We start from the raw sequence: 18,183 nt of genomic DNA, 5'->3' as shown, positions 1-18,183 counted from the left end.
ATGTCTAATATTTCTAAGTGAAAATTACAAACTTCCAGAGGCTTTTTTATACCTCAAACACACTACACGTTTTAAACAGGCCTACAGAAAAGTTATCCTGCAATGGGGTGGTCAAATTAAGATCCTACATCTGTAGCAGTGTATTTACCCAAGCAGAATGTGCACCATGGTTTTACAAAACCCTATTCCGTGGTTAGATTACAGAACCAGTTTGCAGCCAGGCAGAGAATTTGCGCACTTTAAAAGACTGATATGTATTAACCATAGAATACATACAGGGGCGCTGTATTGAAGCCACCATATGCAGCCATTTTGATACTCCTCCTCTGTAGTAAAAAAATATTTTGGAAGCTATAGAAATGCATTTATTAATGTCTACATTCGTTTTGCCAGGTATATTATTTTACAGACACCTTAATGCACACTTTTAATTTATATTATGTGAACTAAACACAAAAATGTTAAATACATAAAAATATAAAAACATATTCCTTAAAGTACTTATTTTTACAGAGTACTAATGTTACTCTCCAAACTACAACAAATACATACCTAAATACGTTTGTTTTTATTAAAATAATTTAGAATTCCTTTCATTCCTATTGAGGACTGCGCTTCCTGGGGAGTACCAATATGGCGGCCAGTGGCTTGAAAACCTCTCATTGGACATTACATAATAAGCAATTCAGGGTTTATAAATATCACCTGAACCAACCCACTGGGCGGGGAGATTCGCAGATGGAAGGTTCCTCTCTCACCACAGAATTGTTTTTATCAAGCCTTCGTCATTCTGAATGTTACTCTGTTTGTTGCAATAAAGGTGTTTGCCGTTATAGGTCCCTATCCTAACTTCAGTTGTCTAACTGAGGGAGTTTGTCATGGATATTTTTGCGATAAAGGAGACCTTTATTTTTGCTCGGCTCTTCATCAACTCCATTGAACTTTTACATTCAGCTATCATCTGCCGTTTGGGATAACGTTGAGGAATTTAAACGTAAGATTTCAAAAAAATGTTTTTACCTTGCATTACTTGAACAGAATGCCAAACACAATGTCTGTTAGCCTCGAAAATAAGCGCCTATGCATGAGGGGTACTGATTGTCATATTTATCAACTTCTGATAAGGAATCAAACACTGCAGACTTGTCAGGCCATTACATAAAAATAATATCCGATATGATTGCCTTGGGTTATTATTAGTAATGCTTAGCTCGTCTAAATTGTATAGCCCATATGCAGTATTATAATTATGTAGTAATGTATTATAATTATTACTTGTGTTAATTACATTAACGTATTAATTACATCTCATAAAATTCATCACCCTTTGAAATGAAGGGCACATTGACTTTGTCAAGATTTGCTACTTGCATTATTAAATAGCGCTATATTGTGCCTTCAGAAAGTATTCACACCCCATGACTTAATTCATTTTGTAGTGTTACAAAGTGGGGTTGAAATGGATTTAATTGTATAAAAAATGTATCTACACAAAATACTCTAATGTCCAAAAGTGCTCCTCAACCAGATCAGCAGGTCTGGTCTGAGTGATGTGTTAATGATGTTCTGGTGGAAGATTAGGTGTCTTCTGAGGTCAGCCTGCAACCTTCATGGGGTGCCAGCTGATTGTTCCTCACTACTGACAAAATGGATGAAGCCTGGTCCTTTCTGTTTTGGCCTGATCTTTTTGGCTGCGTCCTCCAGCTGGGATGTTATTGCTGTCAGGACCTTGTCGTGTGTCCACCTGTACTGTCCATCAGTGCTTTCCTGCAGGATTATAGTATGTGCTCGAGGTTGGCTGATCTTCCACACAAAGCGCAGTTTGGGTCTTGTTTTAGTTCCCACACAACAAGGTTTGTCAGGCTTGGTAGTACATTGTACATGCTGCGGAAAACAAACTTTATTCTGCTGGTCCTATCATCTAAATGTCAGCCCTTATTATTTTCCTCTCCCTGGCTCCTTCTCCGCATGTCAACTTGCCCTGCTGCCTCAGCCCAACCGCAATGGTTTGCCCTCCCTCCTCCACCATGTACCGTATCTCCGTTAGCCTGAGGTCCCTTCTCTTCCATGTACTTGCTCTAGTCCAGGACACCCGTTTCACACAGCCAATACCCAGGCATCCTAAGGCCATGGTTCTGACAATGTCTTTGTGGTGTAGTCTTGCTTCCAACTCTTCACTGCTGATGTTGCTGACCACTTCCTCCCTGTGCGGCCCTCAATCCCAGCATTCCTTACTTTCTCGTCCTTGCATTCCCGTAGTATTAGGACCTGCCTTGCTTTGGTCACCTGCAATTCCACCGGCAGGCCTCGGACTGGCAGCTGAGCTTTTTACCCCTGCTTTAAAGGCTTGTTACTGAAACTCTGGGGTACACCAAGCCTTCTTCTCAGGTAACCACTGATCTTCCTTTCTATTGATTCCACTGTTGTCATTGGGATTTCATATACACCAGGAGGGGCAAGGGTAGTTTGGAAAGAACTCCAAGCTGGTAGCACCAGGCTTTGCACTTTCATGGGACACCACTTTTCCCACCCTTTGCATCCAATCATTCGCCTGGTCAGTTGGCCTTTCAACACTTTCTGTGTCACAGAGTTGTCAAAGCACATCCCTAGGCTCATGACTCATGACTGGAATTCGCTGCCATTCCAACTTGAACCGCTGCTGTCGTCCACTTTGCCTTTTTTCAGTACCAGGCTTTGTGATTTGCTTGGTTTAAAGGTCATCCTAGCCCACGTGACACGTTTTTTTCGGATCTTCAAGCATCCATCTTGGTTGCCGTACCTTGGACTTCATGGTGGGTCCTCTGCTTGGTCTTTCAGCTGACTGCACAAGGAAATGGATTGCTGCAGCAAAAATGGACAGATATTGTACACCTGGTGACAATCCCCACCTCCAACCTCTGCAAATTGGGGGTGTAGTCCCCGACAATGAGTCTCATCATGAACTCGTCAAAGTTGTCCCATAGGAGCACTTATAAGGCACAGGTTATTTTTCATTGTTATAGTTACCTATTAGTTACCTACCTATAGTTACCTATTTCAAATCAAATTGTATTAGTCACACGAATACAACAGGTGTAGTAGACCTTATCATGAAATGCTTACTTACAAGCCCCTAACCAACAATGAAGTTTAAAAAAATATGGCTGTGCTTCCTTTTATAGTCTGTAATGGTTTACAAGCCCTGCTTCATCCGACGAGCGTCGCAGCCAGTGTAGTACGATTCGATCTGAGCCCTGTATTGACGCTTTGCCTATTTGAAGGTTGGTCAGAGGGCGTATCGGGATTTCTTATAAGCTTCCGGGTTAGAGTCCCGCTCCTTGAAATCAGCTCTAGCCTTTAGCTCAGTGCGGATGTTGCCTGTAATCCATGGCTTCTGGTTAGGGTATGTACATACAGTCACTGTGGGGACGACATCATCGAGGCACTTATTGATGAAGCCAATGACTGATGTGTTATACTCCTCAATGCCATAGGAAGAATCCTGGAACATATTCCAGTGTGCTAGCAAAACAGTCCTGTAGCTTTTGATCTGAGCACTTGTTTTATTGACCAAGTCACTGGTGCTTCCTGCTTTAATTTTTGCTTGTAAGCAGGAATCAGGAGGATATAATTATGGAGGGCAAGGGAGAGTTTTGTATGCGTCTCTGTGTGTGGAGAGAGTTGGTGGTCGAGTCTTTTTCCCTCTAGTTGCACATTTAACATGCTGATAGAAATTTGTTAACTGATTTATTTTCCCTGCATTCATGTCCCCGGCCACTAGGAGCACCGCCTCCTGGATGTGCATTTTCCTGTTTGCTTATCGCGGATTTCAGTTCATTGAGTGCGGTCTTAGTGCCAGCATCGGTCTGTGGTGGTATGTAGAAAGCTTCGATAAATACAGATGAAAACTCTCTAGGTGATGGTGTGGTCCACAGCTTATCATGAGATACTATATGATAAGTCGAGCAAAACCTAGACACTTCTATAGATATCATGCACCAGCTGTTGTTTACAAATGTCTGCCCCCCTTGTCTTACCAGACTCAGCTGTTCTATCCTGCTGATATGTCATCGTTCAGCCACGTGAAGCATAAGATATTACCATTTTTAATGCCCCGTTGGTAGTTTAATCTTCCTTCGTACTCTTTTTCTCCGTCTTCTCTTCATGCAAATGATGGGGATTTGCACCTGTTCCCGGGAAAGCAGTATGTCTTTCACGTCAAGCTCGTCAGACTCATTAAAGGGAGAAAAAAAGTTTCTGCCAGTTCCTGGTGAGTAATCGCTGTTCTGATGTCCAGATGTTATTTTCGGTCATAAGAGACGGTAGCAGCAACATTATGTACAAAAGAAGTTTAAAAAAGAAGTTACAAACAATGCCACATGTGTTGGTACAGATGGCAATGTAGTGGATAGCATCCATATTGCGGGCTCCTGACCAGTTCTGTCACTGCATTGTTAGTCAACACCTCTTGTTTATGAATAAAGTGACAAATAAAATGTGATTTAATTTTAAAGATCCAGCCACAGGACAGCTACTTGTAGGCTTCCTTTGTTCTCTAATGCCTCTGTGATGATCGGTGTTAGTGCGCTTGTTTGTTCTAGGCACCCTTATATTCCCAGGATTCCTCCCTTCTGCACTGATGTATCCCGGTACTTGTTGTCCAGCATGAAGTTGGTTCTTCCTACAATGGCAAAGAAAATATTTCCCTCCACATTCAAGAGAGAAGCTGTGAGATTTGTGTGGATTCCTCCTTTGGGATGAATCATCCCTCTGCTGACTTCAAGCCCTCCGCCTCTTTCTTTCTTCCACACAACCCTCAACAGCTTACAGAGCCTTGTTGGTAGTCTTGGGCAGTTCTTGTACACTTGGTATGGGATCCCTCATAGTCCTGGTCCTGGTGCTGACTCTGCCCGTGCCTTCCTGATGATGTCTTTCACTTCTATCAGTCTAGGTTCCATCATGTCAAATTTCTCCTGGTGTTCGGAGGGTTGAGGAGTTGTATTCTTCCAAATCCTGTTCTTGGAGTGGGTCGCTGTGTGTTTTCTTCAGGTGGTCTTCCACCTCCCTCTTGGGGCATTGCAGTCTTCTACTCTTCTTGTCCCCTAGTAGTTTGTTTGTGAACTTGTAAGGGTTACATTTCTGCCCTTTTCTGAGCTCTCTCCCTCATGTTCCTGCAGTGGTTTTCAGCACACCTCAGGCTGCATAGTTGCTGTCATAGTGTGTCTTGTAGTCCCTTGTAGCTCTGCGCTCTCTTCTTCCTCTGCTGCTGTTGACCTTTTCTTTAGTCTCCTCAGGTATTCTATTATTGCCGCTATCTCCCTCTCTTGCCTGTTTGGTTGTTAAGCTGTGCATGTCATTTTTTGGCATGGGTCCCAAATCTACCTTGCCCCATGTTGCACATGATTGCAGGAAGGACTTCCAACTTGCTTTCTCCGCTCCCGGAAAGCGTTGTCTCATGCACCATGTCTGTGTCACTGTCAAACTGTGTCCAGCTGTTCTTGTTCACTCTCTTGGGCCACTGTATCCTCTTTGTAATTTCCTGCTGTTGAATGCTTTCTGATCGGCCTCTGTTCACTGGCCCTCTCTGTGATTCCTTCAACCGGCTCTAACTCTGTGGTTTGTGTCCTGGTTTGGTTCCTTCGCCGTCTCACCAAGGTCTTGCCTTGTGTTTGTCACCCGTTGTTGGGGTGCTAAACAGCCCATTTTGGTACGGTGGATTTTCAGCCCTCTCGTTCTTAAGCACTTTTCCACAACTGCATGTTCTAGAGTCCATGTCCTCTCTCGTTGTCTTTTTTTCAGGAAAAGTTGTCATCTGTGTCTGGCCAGTGAGCCGTTCATCCTCCCCTCATTGGGTGAAAAGGAATAATATCAGGGTATATCTTTATCTAGATAAAATGTTAGATATCCGGAATTATCTCCCTCACTAACTTTAAGCACCAGCTGTAAGAGCAGCTCACAGATAACTGCACCTGTACATAGCCCATCTGTAAATAGCCCATCCAACTATCTCATCCCCATACTGGTATTTTTATTTTTCTCCTTTGCACCCCAGTATCTCTACTTGCACATTCATCTTCTGCACATCTCACTCCAGTGTTTAATTGCCATATTGTAATTATTTTGCCGCTATGGCCTAATTTATTGCCTTACCTCCCTTATATCCTACCTCATTTGCACACACTGTATATAGACGTTTTCTATTGTATTATTGACTGTATGTTTGTTTATTCCATGTGTAGCTCTGTGTCGTTGTTTGATGCACTGCTTTGCTTTATCTTGGCCAAGTCACAATTGTAAATGAGAACTTGTTCTCAACTAGCCTACCTAGTTAAATAAAGGTGAAATACAATTACAAATACATTTAGATATAAGAAGTAGACATGTCCTTGATTTCATATATTTTCAAAATCTCCCGTATGAGTCCAGGGAGATATCTAAGGTGAGACACATTGAGTTCAACTTACTTACATTGGACAATCTTTCTTGCTTTTACTGCCATTAGTGTCAAGTTCACCACCTACTATGTCCAGAACTGAACATTTACGAATTCAACAGTCGTGTCTCTGTCACTAACAAATGCAGTCATGGGTGGTAACTCTACATTTATATCGAAATGGCAATGCAAATAAAATCAAGTTGTATTGGTATCATACACATATTTAGCAGATGATATTGTGGGTGCAGCAAATTGCTTGTGTTCCTAGCTCCAGCAGTGCAGTAATACCTAACAATTCACAGCAATACACACAGATCTAAAAGTAAAAGGATGGAATTAAGAAATCTAGAAATATTAGGACGATCAATGTTGGTTTCCTGTGTGTGTGTGTGTGTGTGTGTGTGTGTGTGTGTGTGATGATTTATACACATTATGGACAGTATGTGGATATACTAAATATTATATATGTAGAATATGTAGGATAGAAGAGTAGGAAATGAGTAAAACACTATGTAAACATTACATTGACCAGTGATTCTATGTACGTAGGACATCAGCCTCTAAGGTGCAGGGTTGAGTAGCTGGGTGGTAGCCAGCTAGTGACGGTGACTAAGTTCAGGGCAGGGTACTGGGTGGAGGCCGGCTAGCGATGGCTATTTCACAGTCTGATGGCCTTCAGATTGAAGCTGTTTTTCAGTCTCTCGGTCCCAGCTTTGATGCACCTGTACTGACCTTGCCTTCTGGATGATAGCGGGGTGAACAGGCTGTGGCTCGGGTGGTTGACGTCCTTGGTGATCGTTTTGGCATTTCTTTGACATCGGGTGCTGTAGGTGTCCTGTAGGGCAGGCAGTGTGCCCCCGGTGATGCGTTGGGCAGACCGCACCACCCTCTGGAGTGCCCTGCGGTTGCGGGCGGTGCAGTTGCCGTACCAGGCGGCGATACAGCCTGACAGGATGCTCTTAATGGTGCATCTGTACGAGGGTCTTAGGGGCCAAGCCAAATGTATTCAGCTTCCTTAGGTTGAAAAGGCGCTGTTGCAGCTTCTTCACGACAATGTCTGTGTGGGTGGAGGTTTTATGATCCTTAACTAGCCTCTCACTGGGAAATTATATTGGCTTTGCGGGGGCATTACTTAAAATGTTAAAGCTGATACCATTCATATCTGGTTGGCCTGTCAGCACGCGGTCCTGTGTGACAACAAATGTTGTAGTTCTTAATGGATCCCTATTTATCTATCTACATTTGTAGCGAATGTTAAAATAATTCAGTGGAGATTGAATTTAATCCTAATGAACTAATTTTAGAGCCCAAAATTGTTCGGGTGATCTTAATTTATTTACAAATATTTTCTAGGGCAGACCAGGGCTTTTGGCACTGCTCGGTTGCTACGCAGTATTCGACCAGCAGAGTTCATTACTTCACGCTCCAAACCGGACACCGTGGGCCTGCATGTATCCAGTGGCAGTACAGTTGTCATTCCTGTCTGAACCTCAAATATTCAACTGTCTCTCTCTCTCGTTCTCTCTTTCCCTCTCACTCTTTCACCAACTCCCTTTCTTTTCTCTCAATCTTTCGCTTTCTCACCAGGGATCACCACACTGAGAAGAGGTGGGACGAGGAACACTGCTGGTGTTAACCTGGATATTATCCATCAACAACAGAGCTGCTGATGTCCATATAAAAAGCAATACATTTCTGAGAAGGAAAAAAAAAAAAAAAAATTGGGTGGTCATCGTTGTGGCTGGTCACTGAGATTCTGAGATATGGCTTCTAGCCTAACAAGTGCGGGCGTGGTGTGGGCCCTGCTCTCCTCCCTGTGTGCGGCGGCCTCTTGCGTGGGATTCTTCATGCCCTACTGGCTCCTAGGGTCCCAGATGGGTAAACCGGTCTCCTTCGGGACCTTCCGGAGGTGCTCGTACCCGGTGCGTGATGAGGCTCGCCAGGCCACGGTGATGCTAGAGCAGTGTGGACGCTACGCCTCGTTCCAGGGCATCCCTAGTCTGGAATGGAGGATTTGTACGGTGATAATCGGGTTGGGCTGTGGCCTGTTGCTCCTGGTGGCACTCACGGCCCTCATGGGATTCTGTTTGTCTGATCTCATCTCCAGGACCATTGGACGTGTGGCTGGGGGCATCCAGTTTTTTGGGGGTAAGTTAAAATCATCAAGTCACAGCCTGCTGTTGCTTTTTTTAAGTGATTTGAAAATTGGATAGTGATGGAACGATGGATGGATTGGTGGAGGAATGGGTGGGTGGGTGGGTGGGTCGGGGATAGATGGATGGATGAAGGCGGGTTAAAGTTCTCCAAATAGTTTTTTAAAAATATTTTAAAATGTAAAAGGACTGGAATTCATCAAACTAGTAGTTAAGTACATGTACAAAATGTTCATCTTTCCCTAAAAGCATGATGGTCATTACTTTTTTTACATGAAAGGGGAGGTGGCCCCACAGACAATCAATCTGAGATGAACTTAAACTTCAGTCATGGGATTTTTTTGTTTTGCTGAAAGAATGAGTACCCTCTTAGAATTAGTGTTGACTCAAGAATCCCTGGAGATCCTCAAGGAGCCATTGCCAGTTAATGGTTCATAGTTGCACCTTCAGTTAGTTGAGGGGTTCTTGGTGGATCCTTTAAATATTTCTAAGAATATTTTTGCGTTCCATGCGCCACGGTTTGAGCTGAACGGGGGGGGAGGAGTTCCTCTAGAGGAACTCCTGGTATCAACAGGTTTGGTTCAATGTAGCAATGGGTTTCTGATATGTGATATGTTAGCTGTTAGGTCAAATATACTGTTCATGCTTCCTACTGCTAAGTTTACACTAACTATTACAGTGAAATATTTTGCCCAGGAAGTTGTCTAGGAGGAATTGGATTTGTAGTTGGCCAATAATTTTTTGGTAGGCTTCTACAATACCCTCCTTCCATCTATAGCATTTCTTAGCAGCATGCAGTTTGTTCGGCTTTGATGCTTCATAAGTATTGCTCTGTTCAAGTAGAGTGTGATTATCATAGTTTATATATTTCTTATTATATAGTATTGTGGTCTGATAGGGGTGTTCGTTGGCTAAATGTGAGACTGAGTTGTGGTCGGTGATAATGTAGTCCACAGTACTAAGGCAAAGAGATGAGCTATAGGTGTACCTACCGTAGGAGTCCCCTTGACGCCTACCATTGACTATGTACAGACCCATCGTGCGACAGAGCTGCAGGAGTTGTGACCGTTTTTATTTTTTCATAGTTGTGACATATTGGGGAGGAAATGCTGTCACCTCCCAGGTAGGTTTCTATCCCCCTGTGTACTGAGTGTCAGGTTCTTGTCCAGTTTTTGCATTTAGATCACCACAGACTGGTACATGTCCCTGGGCCTGGAGATGGTTGATCTCCCCTCTAGGCTGTAGAAACTGTCGTCATTAAAGTATAGGGATTCTATTGGGGGGATATAGGTAGCACTCTCTCTCTCTGATCCTGTGAAAAGCCTGCTGAAAATAAAGGTCTGAGGTTTCCCTTCACATTACTGTTCCAGACTTGTACAGGTTGACCATCTGTCTCTGTGTCCTCAATGTCCAGTATTCTGGGTTAATACCCTCTCTCTTGACAGAGGGTAACTGTACTTTGATGGCCTCTGCATAGTGGTGTGAGGCCTCTTCCTTTGGGAGGGGGAAGCAGGCTTTTGGTGCTCTGCTGCCATTATTGTATTCCAGGAAATTCACACCTCTCACTTCACACCTCAGTGAAAATTGAAGTTGCTGCTGGGAGACTGTCATCCTAAATTATGTTCTCTGGTCTTTTCTAAATTCTATTCTATGGTCCATTCACTGGTTCTTACAAGCCAGTGATGTGCGTTGAGGCCAGATTTACTCACAAAAACACTCAGAGTAGCTCTAAAAAGTCAATTTTATTCTATGCAAATGACAGCCTATGCCTGATTGGGCATTTTTTTCAGGATGAATCAGCTAAGAAACATGCTAATATAAGGATTTCTAGTTGTTTGAAAATTAGGTTGGGAGTAAACTGTTGTTTTTCTTCCACAAGAAGAAACCTATCCACCTCCATTTTTAAACGCTTTTAAAGCAAGGAAGTGAAACGGGGAAACTATGGATACAACTTCCTCCGCTATCTCGCTGATAATGCAACAAGAAATCCCTATATTAGCATGTTTTTGTTTGCTGATACATCCTGAACAAATACACCATATTACTGGCCTGCTAATGTGCCTTGACCTTGTAGGCTACAAACAATAATAACATTCTTCAGTACAATGTGTTATTGTAGCCTAGGTAGGATACATTTCTTGGGGAAAAAAAACCTGGCACAATAGGGTAGCTTTTCAGCTGGTACCTGGGGACTGGGAGGGAGCTCGCTCAGCGCAGCCTCGGGAGTGCACATAGTGTAGGCTAGCTATGATTTCCTTATCTGATAAAAAAATATTAATCATTTCACTGTTTAAAATAGACTGGATATATTCACTGCAGTATTAAGCCTAACATTGAGCTTGTAAATTATGGCCTCATATGCACACGCTTCTAGGCTATAAGGCTACATCTCGAGCCTGTCTTTTGTTCTGTTGCGCAATTACGCACATGTCCCCTCCGCTGACCCAGTTATTCCTCTTAAGTCTTTTGGAGTTCCAGGAAAATGCTAAAATTTGTTGGACACTTATTTAGACGTATTTTCTTTAGTCTACTAATAGCCTATTGGACGAGAGATGCACACTTCCTTTTGCTTGCTGAACGTAAAATAGTCTACAGCATTAAGAACGGGCAGGGAGTTGGAAAGGAGAAGCCCTTATTTTCCTATAAGTCAATCTTAACACTGGGCTACAATCAGACAGAATACATCATATGAGTGGCCTGTTAATGTACCTTTCTGGACCTTTTTTTTTAGATGTCGAGAATAGACCCAAACTGATTCAAATGGTTGCATAATCAGGCCTAGGTTGTCGGCCTATGTAGTTATTTCGGCATGATACAAACAGGACCTTTGAGAGGCTACTCAAATTAGCCTATATCACTGCATTATACAGCCTATGGACAGCAATTGCGTACTCGATAACAATAATACATTCATCATTGTTATAACCCAGATTTTTAAAAAACGTAGCCCTAGGTCTAATCAATAGTAGAGCTTTGAGCGCCCGGGGACCACGCGCCTGGAGGAACGCACTGCAAATCTGCCATTTCATAATCTGTTCACTATGTTTCTTGCATTTTGACTGGCAAATATTGATATTTATCCCAAATATCTAGCTCATTTTTAACTTCTTACTTTGGCTACACATCACAAGACTCTCTTCCAGCTGTTCCCTTGCGCAACTGGCTATGTCAAGGGTAGGCAGCCCTGGTCCTGGAGTGCCAAGCAGGCTCTTCATGTTTTTGATTAACCAACCTGGAAGACCAGGTGTGTTGAATTCAGTCAGTCACTGAACTGATCAATTAGCTCTGTAGCTCAGGTGTGGTGCCTAGTTGGAACAAAATCCTGCAGGACCTGTGGCACTTCAGGAACAGTGTTCCCTACCCCCGGGCTATAGACTATGCAAGCCTCTCTGCAATAGGCCATTTCTTTTTTTGTGAAATCCCAGGAATAGCTATAGTAAAAGCTATAGGTCATTTATTTGTATAATGTTACAAGGCCTAATAGCCTATTCGAGGAAATAGTTTAAATAATTTATATGCCCAATGTGCTGTGGCAACGGATCAAATGTTTCCAGTGCCCGTGTTTGGTTAATGGACCCTCTCTCTCCACTGTGTAATTCAAATATCCTGTTTGTCTATATAACAGGGTGAGCAGAGCTGAGTGCAGCTTGACAGGTGCTCTTGCCTGTTATTTGTCCGTGAGGCGAGTACACAGCCGTATTGACCTCGAACAAGCGCCGAGTCGATGGACATTTGGATGTATTCTGTCATGAAGTAGTCAGAAAAACAATACCACTCTCCTACTGGACACACACCTTTTCAACATGACGAGATTATGCTTTATCAATAGCCAGGCTATATCCCAAACCAGTGGTCATCATTATCAATGTGCTAAGATACGGTTTCAACTCTACATCAATTCCTTACGAACCCTTCCATGCCACCCCTGAACAATACATGTGATTCAAATGTCATTCAAAGTACCACAACCTTGAATTGTCAGTAGAATGTGAAATGTGGGAACTCACTTTCTCTAGGTCCCCTGGTCGTTCGCAAATTGCAACCACTCGGTTCTCCCGATCCACTTCAGAAAGAATACAATTCCTTTCCTTCTCATTCTCGCCACCCACCTTTACTCTACCACTCTTCGACTCTGACGTTGCAAACGAGGTATGTTATTTAAACGTGGAAAATTGTTTCAGGTGCAAAAGTGTCCATTTATCAGGTAACGTGTTGTTTTTTTGCTCACTATCTAGCTTTGTTCAGTTCAAAGGGCCCACCAAGTTATGGAGACACCCAAATTTACACAGTTTACCCCAGGGCAATACCCATACAACATGTCTAGGCAATAAGCATGCGCAAAATATGAAATCGTCTCGAATGAAGCTACTTCAAGCTAGGCAAAGGAGAGCTGCGTATGCTGACCCTATGCATTAATGTTCAAACTACCGACTGGGGTCATTTTGAACCAAGAGGAATATTTTTTTATCATAGCCCAAAGGTGGTTTATTCAATTCTTCCAATCTTTCATGATGTTGTCAATCAGCTTGTTCTTAATACATTACAGTGCATTCGGAAGGTGTTCAGACCCCTTGACTTTTTCCAAATGTTGTTACATCACAGCCTTATTCTAAGTTGGATTAAATTGTTTTTTCCCCTCATCAATCTACACACAATACCCCATAATGACAAACCTAAAAACAGGTTTTTAGACATTTCTGCTAATGTATATAAAAAAAACGAATATCACATTTACACAAGTATTTGGACCCTCTACTCAGTACTTTGTGGAAACACCTTTGCCAGCGATTGCAGCCTCGAGTCTTCTTTGGTATGACGCTACAAGCTCAGCACACCTGTATTTGGGGTGTTTCTCCTATTCCTCTCTGCAGATCCTCTCACGCTCTGTCAGGTTGGATGGGGAGTCCTGCTGCACAGCTATTTAAAGGTCTTTCCAGAGATGTTGAATCGAGTTCGGGTTCTGGCTGGACCACTCAAGTACATTCAGAGACTTGTCCCGAAGCCACTTCTGTGTTGTTTTGGCTGTGTGCTTAGGGTTGTTGTACTGTTGGAAGGTGAACCTTCACCCCAGTTTGAGGTGCTGACTGCTTCGGAGCAGGTTTTCATCAAGGATCTCTCTGTACTTTGCTCCGTTTGTCTTTCCCTCAATCCTGACTAGTCTCCCAGTCCCTGCGACTGAAAAACATCTCCACAGTTTGATGCTGCCACCAACTATGATTTATGGTATCCTCAGAGGGTGGAGTGATCTTGACCTTATAGGTCAAGTGGTATAAGTAATTGGTAGAACTGTAATACAGAAACCAGCTACCATCTGAATGTGCACATAGTGCTATATTGTGTGTATTTTCCCAAAAATAATTTTTCTATGAAAAATATATATAAATTTGCACTTAGTACTAATGTGGATTCTGCTTTGGAAAAACGTGTATTTTTGTTATACAGAATATTCTACAACTGTCTATTTTGGTTTGAAAAAAATCAGAACATTATTTACATGTATAATGCAGTTTTTGATAAGAATTAAGTAGATATTTTGCTGTGATTTGTTTCTTTTTTTTTTATTTTGCTTCCTAAGCCGTGAGGAAGTGAGGGCAGGCCATGCTCAAGTGTTTAGGGTGAGCGTCAGTATGCTGGTCTGGTTGGTTGGCTGCTCTCATTTTCACTATCCGCTGTGAGATCTTGTCAATTCATTAATGTGTGCAAGGAAAGCTGATGTAGCTATGGGTACACTCACAATACCACATCCAGAAAATATTCAGCTTTGCAGTTCAGCTGGCAAGAACAAACGGATCTGCTGTGCTGATAAGATCTTCCATTACAGGTTTTTATATCCCTGTGATTTAGCCATTGTGGATCTGTTTAATCTGAACATATCCCACAGACAACATCTTGCATTTGTTAATACCCACATTCCTGAGCTTAATTACTGTAGCATTACTGTTTGACGATATCACCGCAACACAAATACCCAAGGTTTAGATTCCAATCCACCCTTTTTTCAAGTCTTTATATGAAAACATCAGCAATGAGGCCAACTTGTAGCAATCATGGAAATGGGAGATTCTCAGATGTTCTTATATTGCATCATCACAATTTGCATACATTCCAGTTTCTTGTAGATAGTAAAACAAACATCACAACTTGGGAAGTTTAGACCAATCTTAAAAAGTAATATACACAGTAAAAGGGTTAATTCCAGAGAGAATGACAAATGTGTACAAAATTGGTGCCAGCCTGTTGAGTTCAGGGGCACTACAGGCAGGCTGGATGCAGCCCAGAGACCTTTGAAAGCTCTGCAACAGTCTCCTTTGTTCTCCAGCCTCACAGACGTGACAGAGGTATTGCCTCGTCTGACCAACCGCCTACGGAAAATTAATTGGCTTTCATTATATTGGCTTTCATTGTAGCTTACGGATACAGACAACATTTTACGTCAGTTGATCACTAGCTGCCAAAATTAGTCTCAGAAAGCGAGGTTAGTCTCAGACATCATTCATAATCCTGACCCCAAGCACACACTCGCAGGCACACACACACAGTAGAACAGTAATTTAGACATAGATACATATCCAATCTGTAGTAAGTAAATCACTGACTCTCAGTCAGGTGGTTAAATATGCAGAGCAGGTTCGATGCATAATTGACAGCTGTAAATTGCCTATTTCCTAATGTTCATCCCGTCTATCTGCCTGTGAGTCTACTTGCCTGCCTGTCAACACTGCTGCTGCACATACTGTCCTGAGTATAGAAGCCAACCCCGGTAGAGGTTTTCTCCTTGATTATAACAGCTGGGTTGGTGGCTGTCTGCTGTTCTTTACTGTGTGGTCAGGGTTCTGTAGGTGGTGTAGGGGTGGGACGGTTGACTACTGTGCTGTTCTGTGTGGCCATTGGTTTAGGTGCTCTAGAAGGCCAAATGGAATGGTGCCACCATGACAACCTGGCAGAACATATGGCTCTGAACCCACACAGTCACCACAAACAACACAGACGTTAACACAAACATGGCACACACTTGCTGTGTGTCTTCCTATTGTTTCTTCTCCCACTTCTGATTCCTCTAAAGCTCTTATTTTACAGTAGTTTTAATCCCACACAATTTATATCCCTCACTCACTCAACCACTTACTCTCAAACCTACAACCATAAGTCAACCAACCACTCACTCTCAAACCTACAACCATAAGTCAACCACTCACTTTTTCTTAGTCTCTCCTCTTTATTACGTGTGCCGTGCTTGTGCAGCTCAAGACTTTCTCCTCCAAGCGAAATTATAATGAACTGAACGTTGTTGATCTTACAATCAACATATGAAGCTGTAACTTGTCAGCTACATATTGCATGCTTAAGTCGAATCATGATCATAAATAAAGAAAACCAATAACTTTCCACAACATGAACAGACACAATATTATGTCACTGAAATTGACTTTTTTTTTTTTTTTTTACACCAATATTTTTTTCTTTCTTTTTCACTCTGCATTACAGATTGCTAACTAGGTCTGCCTGTTCTTATACTGTATCTGTTACCACAACACTGTAACCCAGCTGCAGTGGTGTGGTGACACTCCCCCGATCCTGTTTGTGTCCATCGCCGCTCCTTCACTGAACTCCCCTGACTATGCAGGGAATATGGGATGATTGTTATGAAAGAGCAGAAGCATGGAGTCTACAAGGTGTCAAGTGTTCCACAGGGATGCTGGCCCATGTTGACTCCAATGCTTCCTGCACTTGTGTCAAGTTGGCTGGATGTCCTTTGGGTGTTGGACCATTCTTGATACACACTGGAAACTGTTGAGTGTGAAAAACCCAGCAGCGTTGCAGTTCTTGACACACTCAAACCCGTGCGCCTGCACCTACTACCATACCCCGTTCAAAGGCACTTAAATCTTTTGTCTTGCCCATTCACCCTCTGAATAGCACACACAATCCATGTCTCAATTGTCTCAAGGCTTAAAAATCCCTCTTTAACCTGTCTCCTCCCCTTCATCTACACTGATTTGAAGTGCATTTAAAGTAGGCATCAATAAGGGATCATAGCTTTGACCTGAATTCACCTGGTCAGTCTGTCATGGAAAGTGCAGGTGTTCCTAATGTTTTGTACACTCATTGTAAACTGTTCCCATCAAGTTAGACGCGAAGAGTCGTCTAGAATGTCATTGTATGCTGTAGTGTTAAGATTTCCCTTCACTGGAACTAAGGGGCCTAGCACGAACAATGCAAAACAACCCTGGACCATTATCCCTCCTACACCAAACTTTACAGTTCAAATCTAATTTTATTTGTCACATGCGCCGAATACAACAGGTAGACCTTACCGTGAAATGCGTACTTACAATCCCTTAAACAATAATGCAGTTCAAGAAAGAGTTAATAAAATATGTATTAAATTATAGTAAAAATTAAAGTAACACAAGAAATGTACTTAACAATAACGAGGCTATATACAGGGTGTACCGGTAGTGAGTCAATGTACAGGTTAGTCAAGGTCATTTGTAAAGTGAGGGGGGGGGTCAATGTAAATAATCTGGGTGGCCATTTGATTTGTTTAGTTGTTCAGCAGTCTTATTGCTTGGGGGTAGAAGCTGTTAAGGAGCCTTTTGGTTCTAGACTTGGCTTTCCAGTACCGCTTGCCGTGCGGTAGCAGAGAGAACAGTCTATGACTTGCGTGACTGGAGTCTTTTACCAATTTTGGGGGGGAATTCCTCTGACACCCCCTAGTATATAAGTCCTAGATGTCAGGAAACTTGGCCACAGTGATGTACTGAACTGTACGCACTACCCTCTGTAGCCGAGCAGTTGCCATACTAGGCTGTGATGCAACCGGTCAGGATGCTCTTGATGGTAAAGCTGTAGAAATTTGAGGAGATGGGGACCCATGCCAAATCTTTTTAGTCTCCTGAAGGGGCAAATGTGTTGTCGTGCCCTCTTTACGACTCTCTTGGTGTGTTTGGACCATGATAGTTTGTTGGTGATGTGGACACCAGGGAACTTAACTCTCGACCCGCTCCACTTCAGTCCCGTTAATGTTAATGGTGGCCCGTTCGACCCTCATTTTACTATAGTCCACGATCAGCTCCTTTGTCTTGCTCACATTGAGACGTTGTCCTGGCACAACACCACCAGGTCTCTGACCTCATCCCAATAGGCTGTCACATGTTGTCATCAGCAAACTTGATGATGGTGTTGGAGGCATGCTTGGCCACGCAGTCGTGGGTGAACAGGGAGTACAGTAGTGGGCCAAGCACGCACCCCTGAGGGGCTCCAGTGTTGTGAATCAGCGTGGCAGCTGTGGTGTTGCCTACTCTTACCACCTGGGGGCGGCCCATCCAGGATGTACAGGATCCATTTACAGAGGGAGGTGTTTAGTCCCAGGGTCCTTAGCTTAGTGATGAGCTTTGAGGGCACTATGGTGTTAAATGGTGAGTTGTAGTCAATGAATAGCATTGAGTTTGAGTTTATTTTTATTTTTACAGGGACAGTGCACATTAATCAACGTTTCAGTAAAAGTGCCGGTTTTAGCCAGCCGGCTAATTTTCAACCGCAGTCCCTGGGCAGGTTATTAAAAAAAATTACAATATAGACAATAGCAGCATAGAACAAGCAAGACATAGCAAC

At 42.9% G+C, this 18,183-nt stretch overlaps 1 protein-coding gene across 1 annotated transcript in view; it reads left to right on the top strand.

Annotated features, from left to right (window-relative positions):
- Positions 1-722: 722 nt before the first annotated feature.
- The window catches only part of LOC139368133 (LHFPL tetraspan subfamily member 6 protein-like), a 33,277-nt gene continuing 15,816 nt past the window's right edge, over positions 723-18,183 (top strand). The window contains exons 1-2 of the mRNA XM_071106722.1: positions 723-994; positions 8,003-8,563. Coding sequence (XP_070962823.1) covers positions 8,179-8,563 — 385 coding nt within the window. The 5' untranslated portion in view covers positions 723-994; positions 8,003-8,178. The remainder of the gene's footprint in view (positions 995-8,002; positions 8,564-18,183) is intronic.

The sequence above is a fragment of the Oncorhynchus clarkii genome, chromosome 2 (assembly GCF_045791955.1).
Source record: "Oncorhynchus clarkii lewisi isolate Uvic-CL-2024 chromosome 2, UVic_Ocla_1.0, whole genome shotgun sequence".
NCBI lineage: Eukaryota > Metazoa > Chordata > Actinopteri > Salmoniformes > Salmonidae > Oncorhynchus > Oncorhynchus clarkii.
Note: the sequence above shows the minus strand (reverse complement) of the source record. Positions and strands in the feature narration are given on the sequence as shown.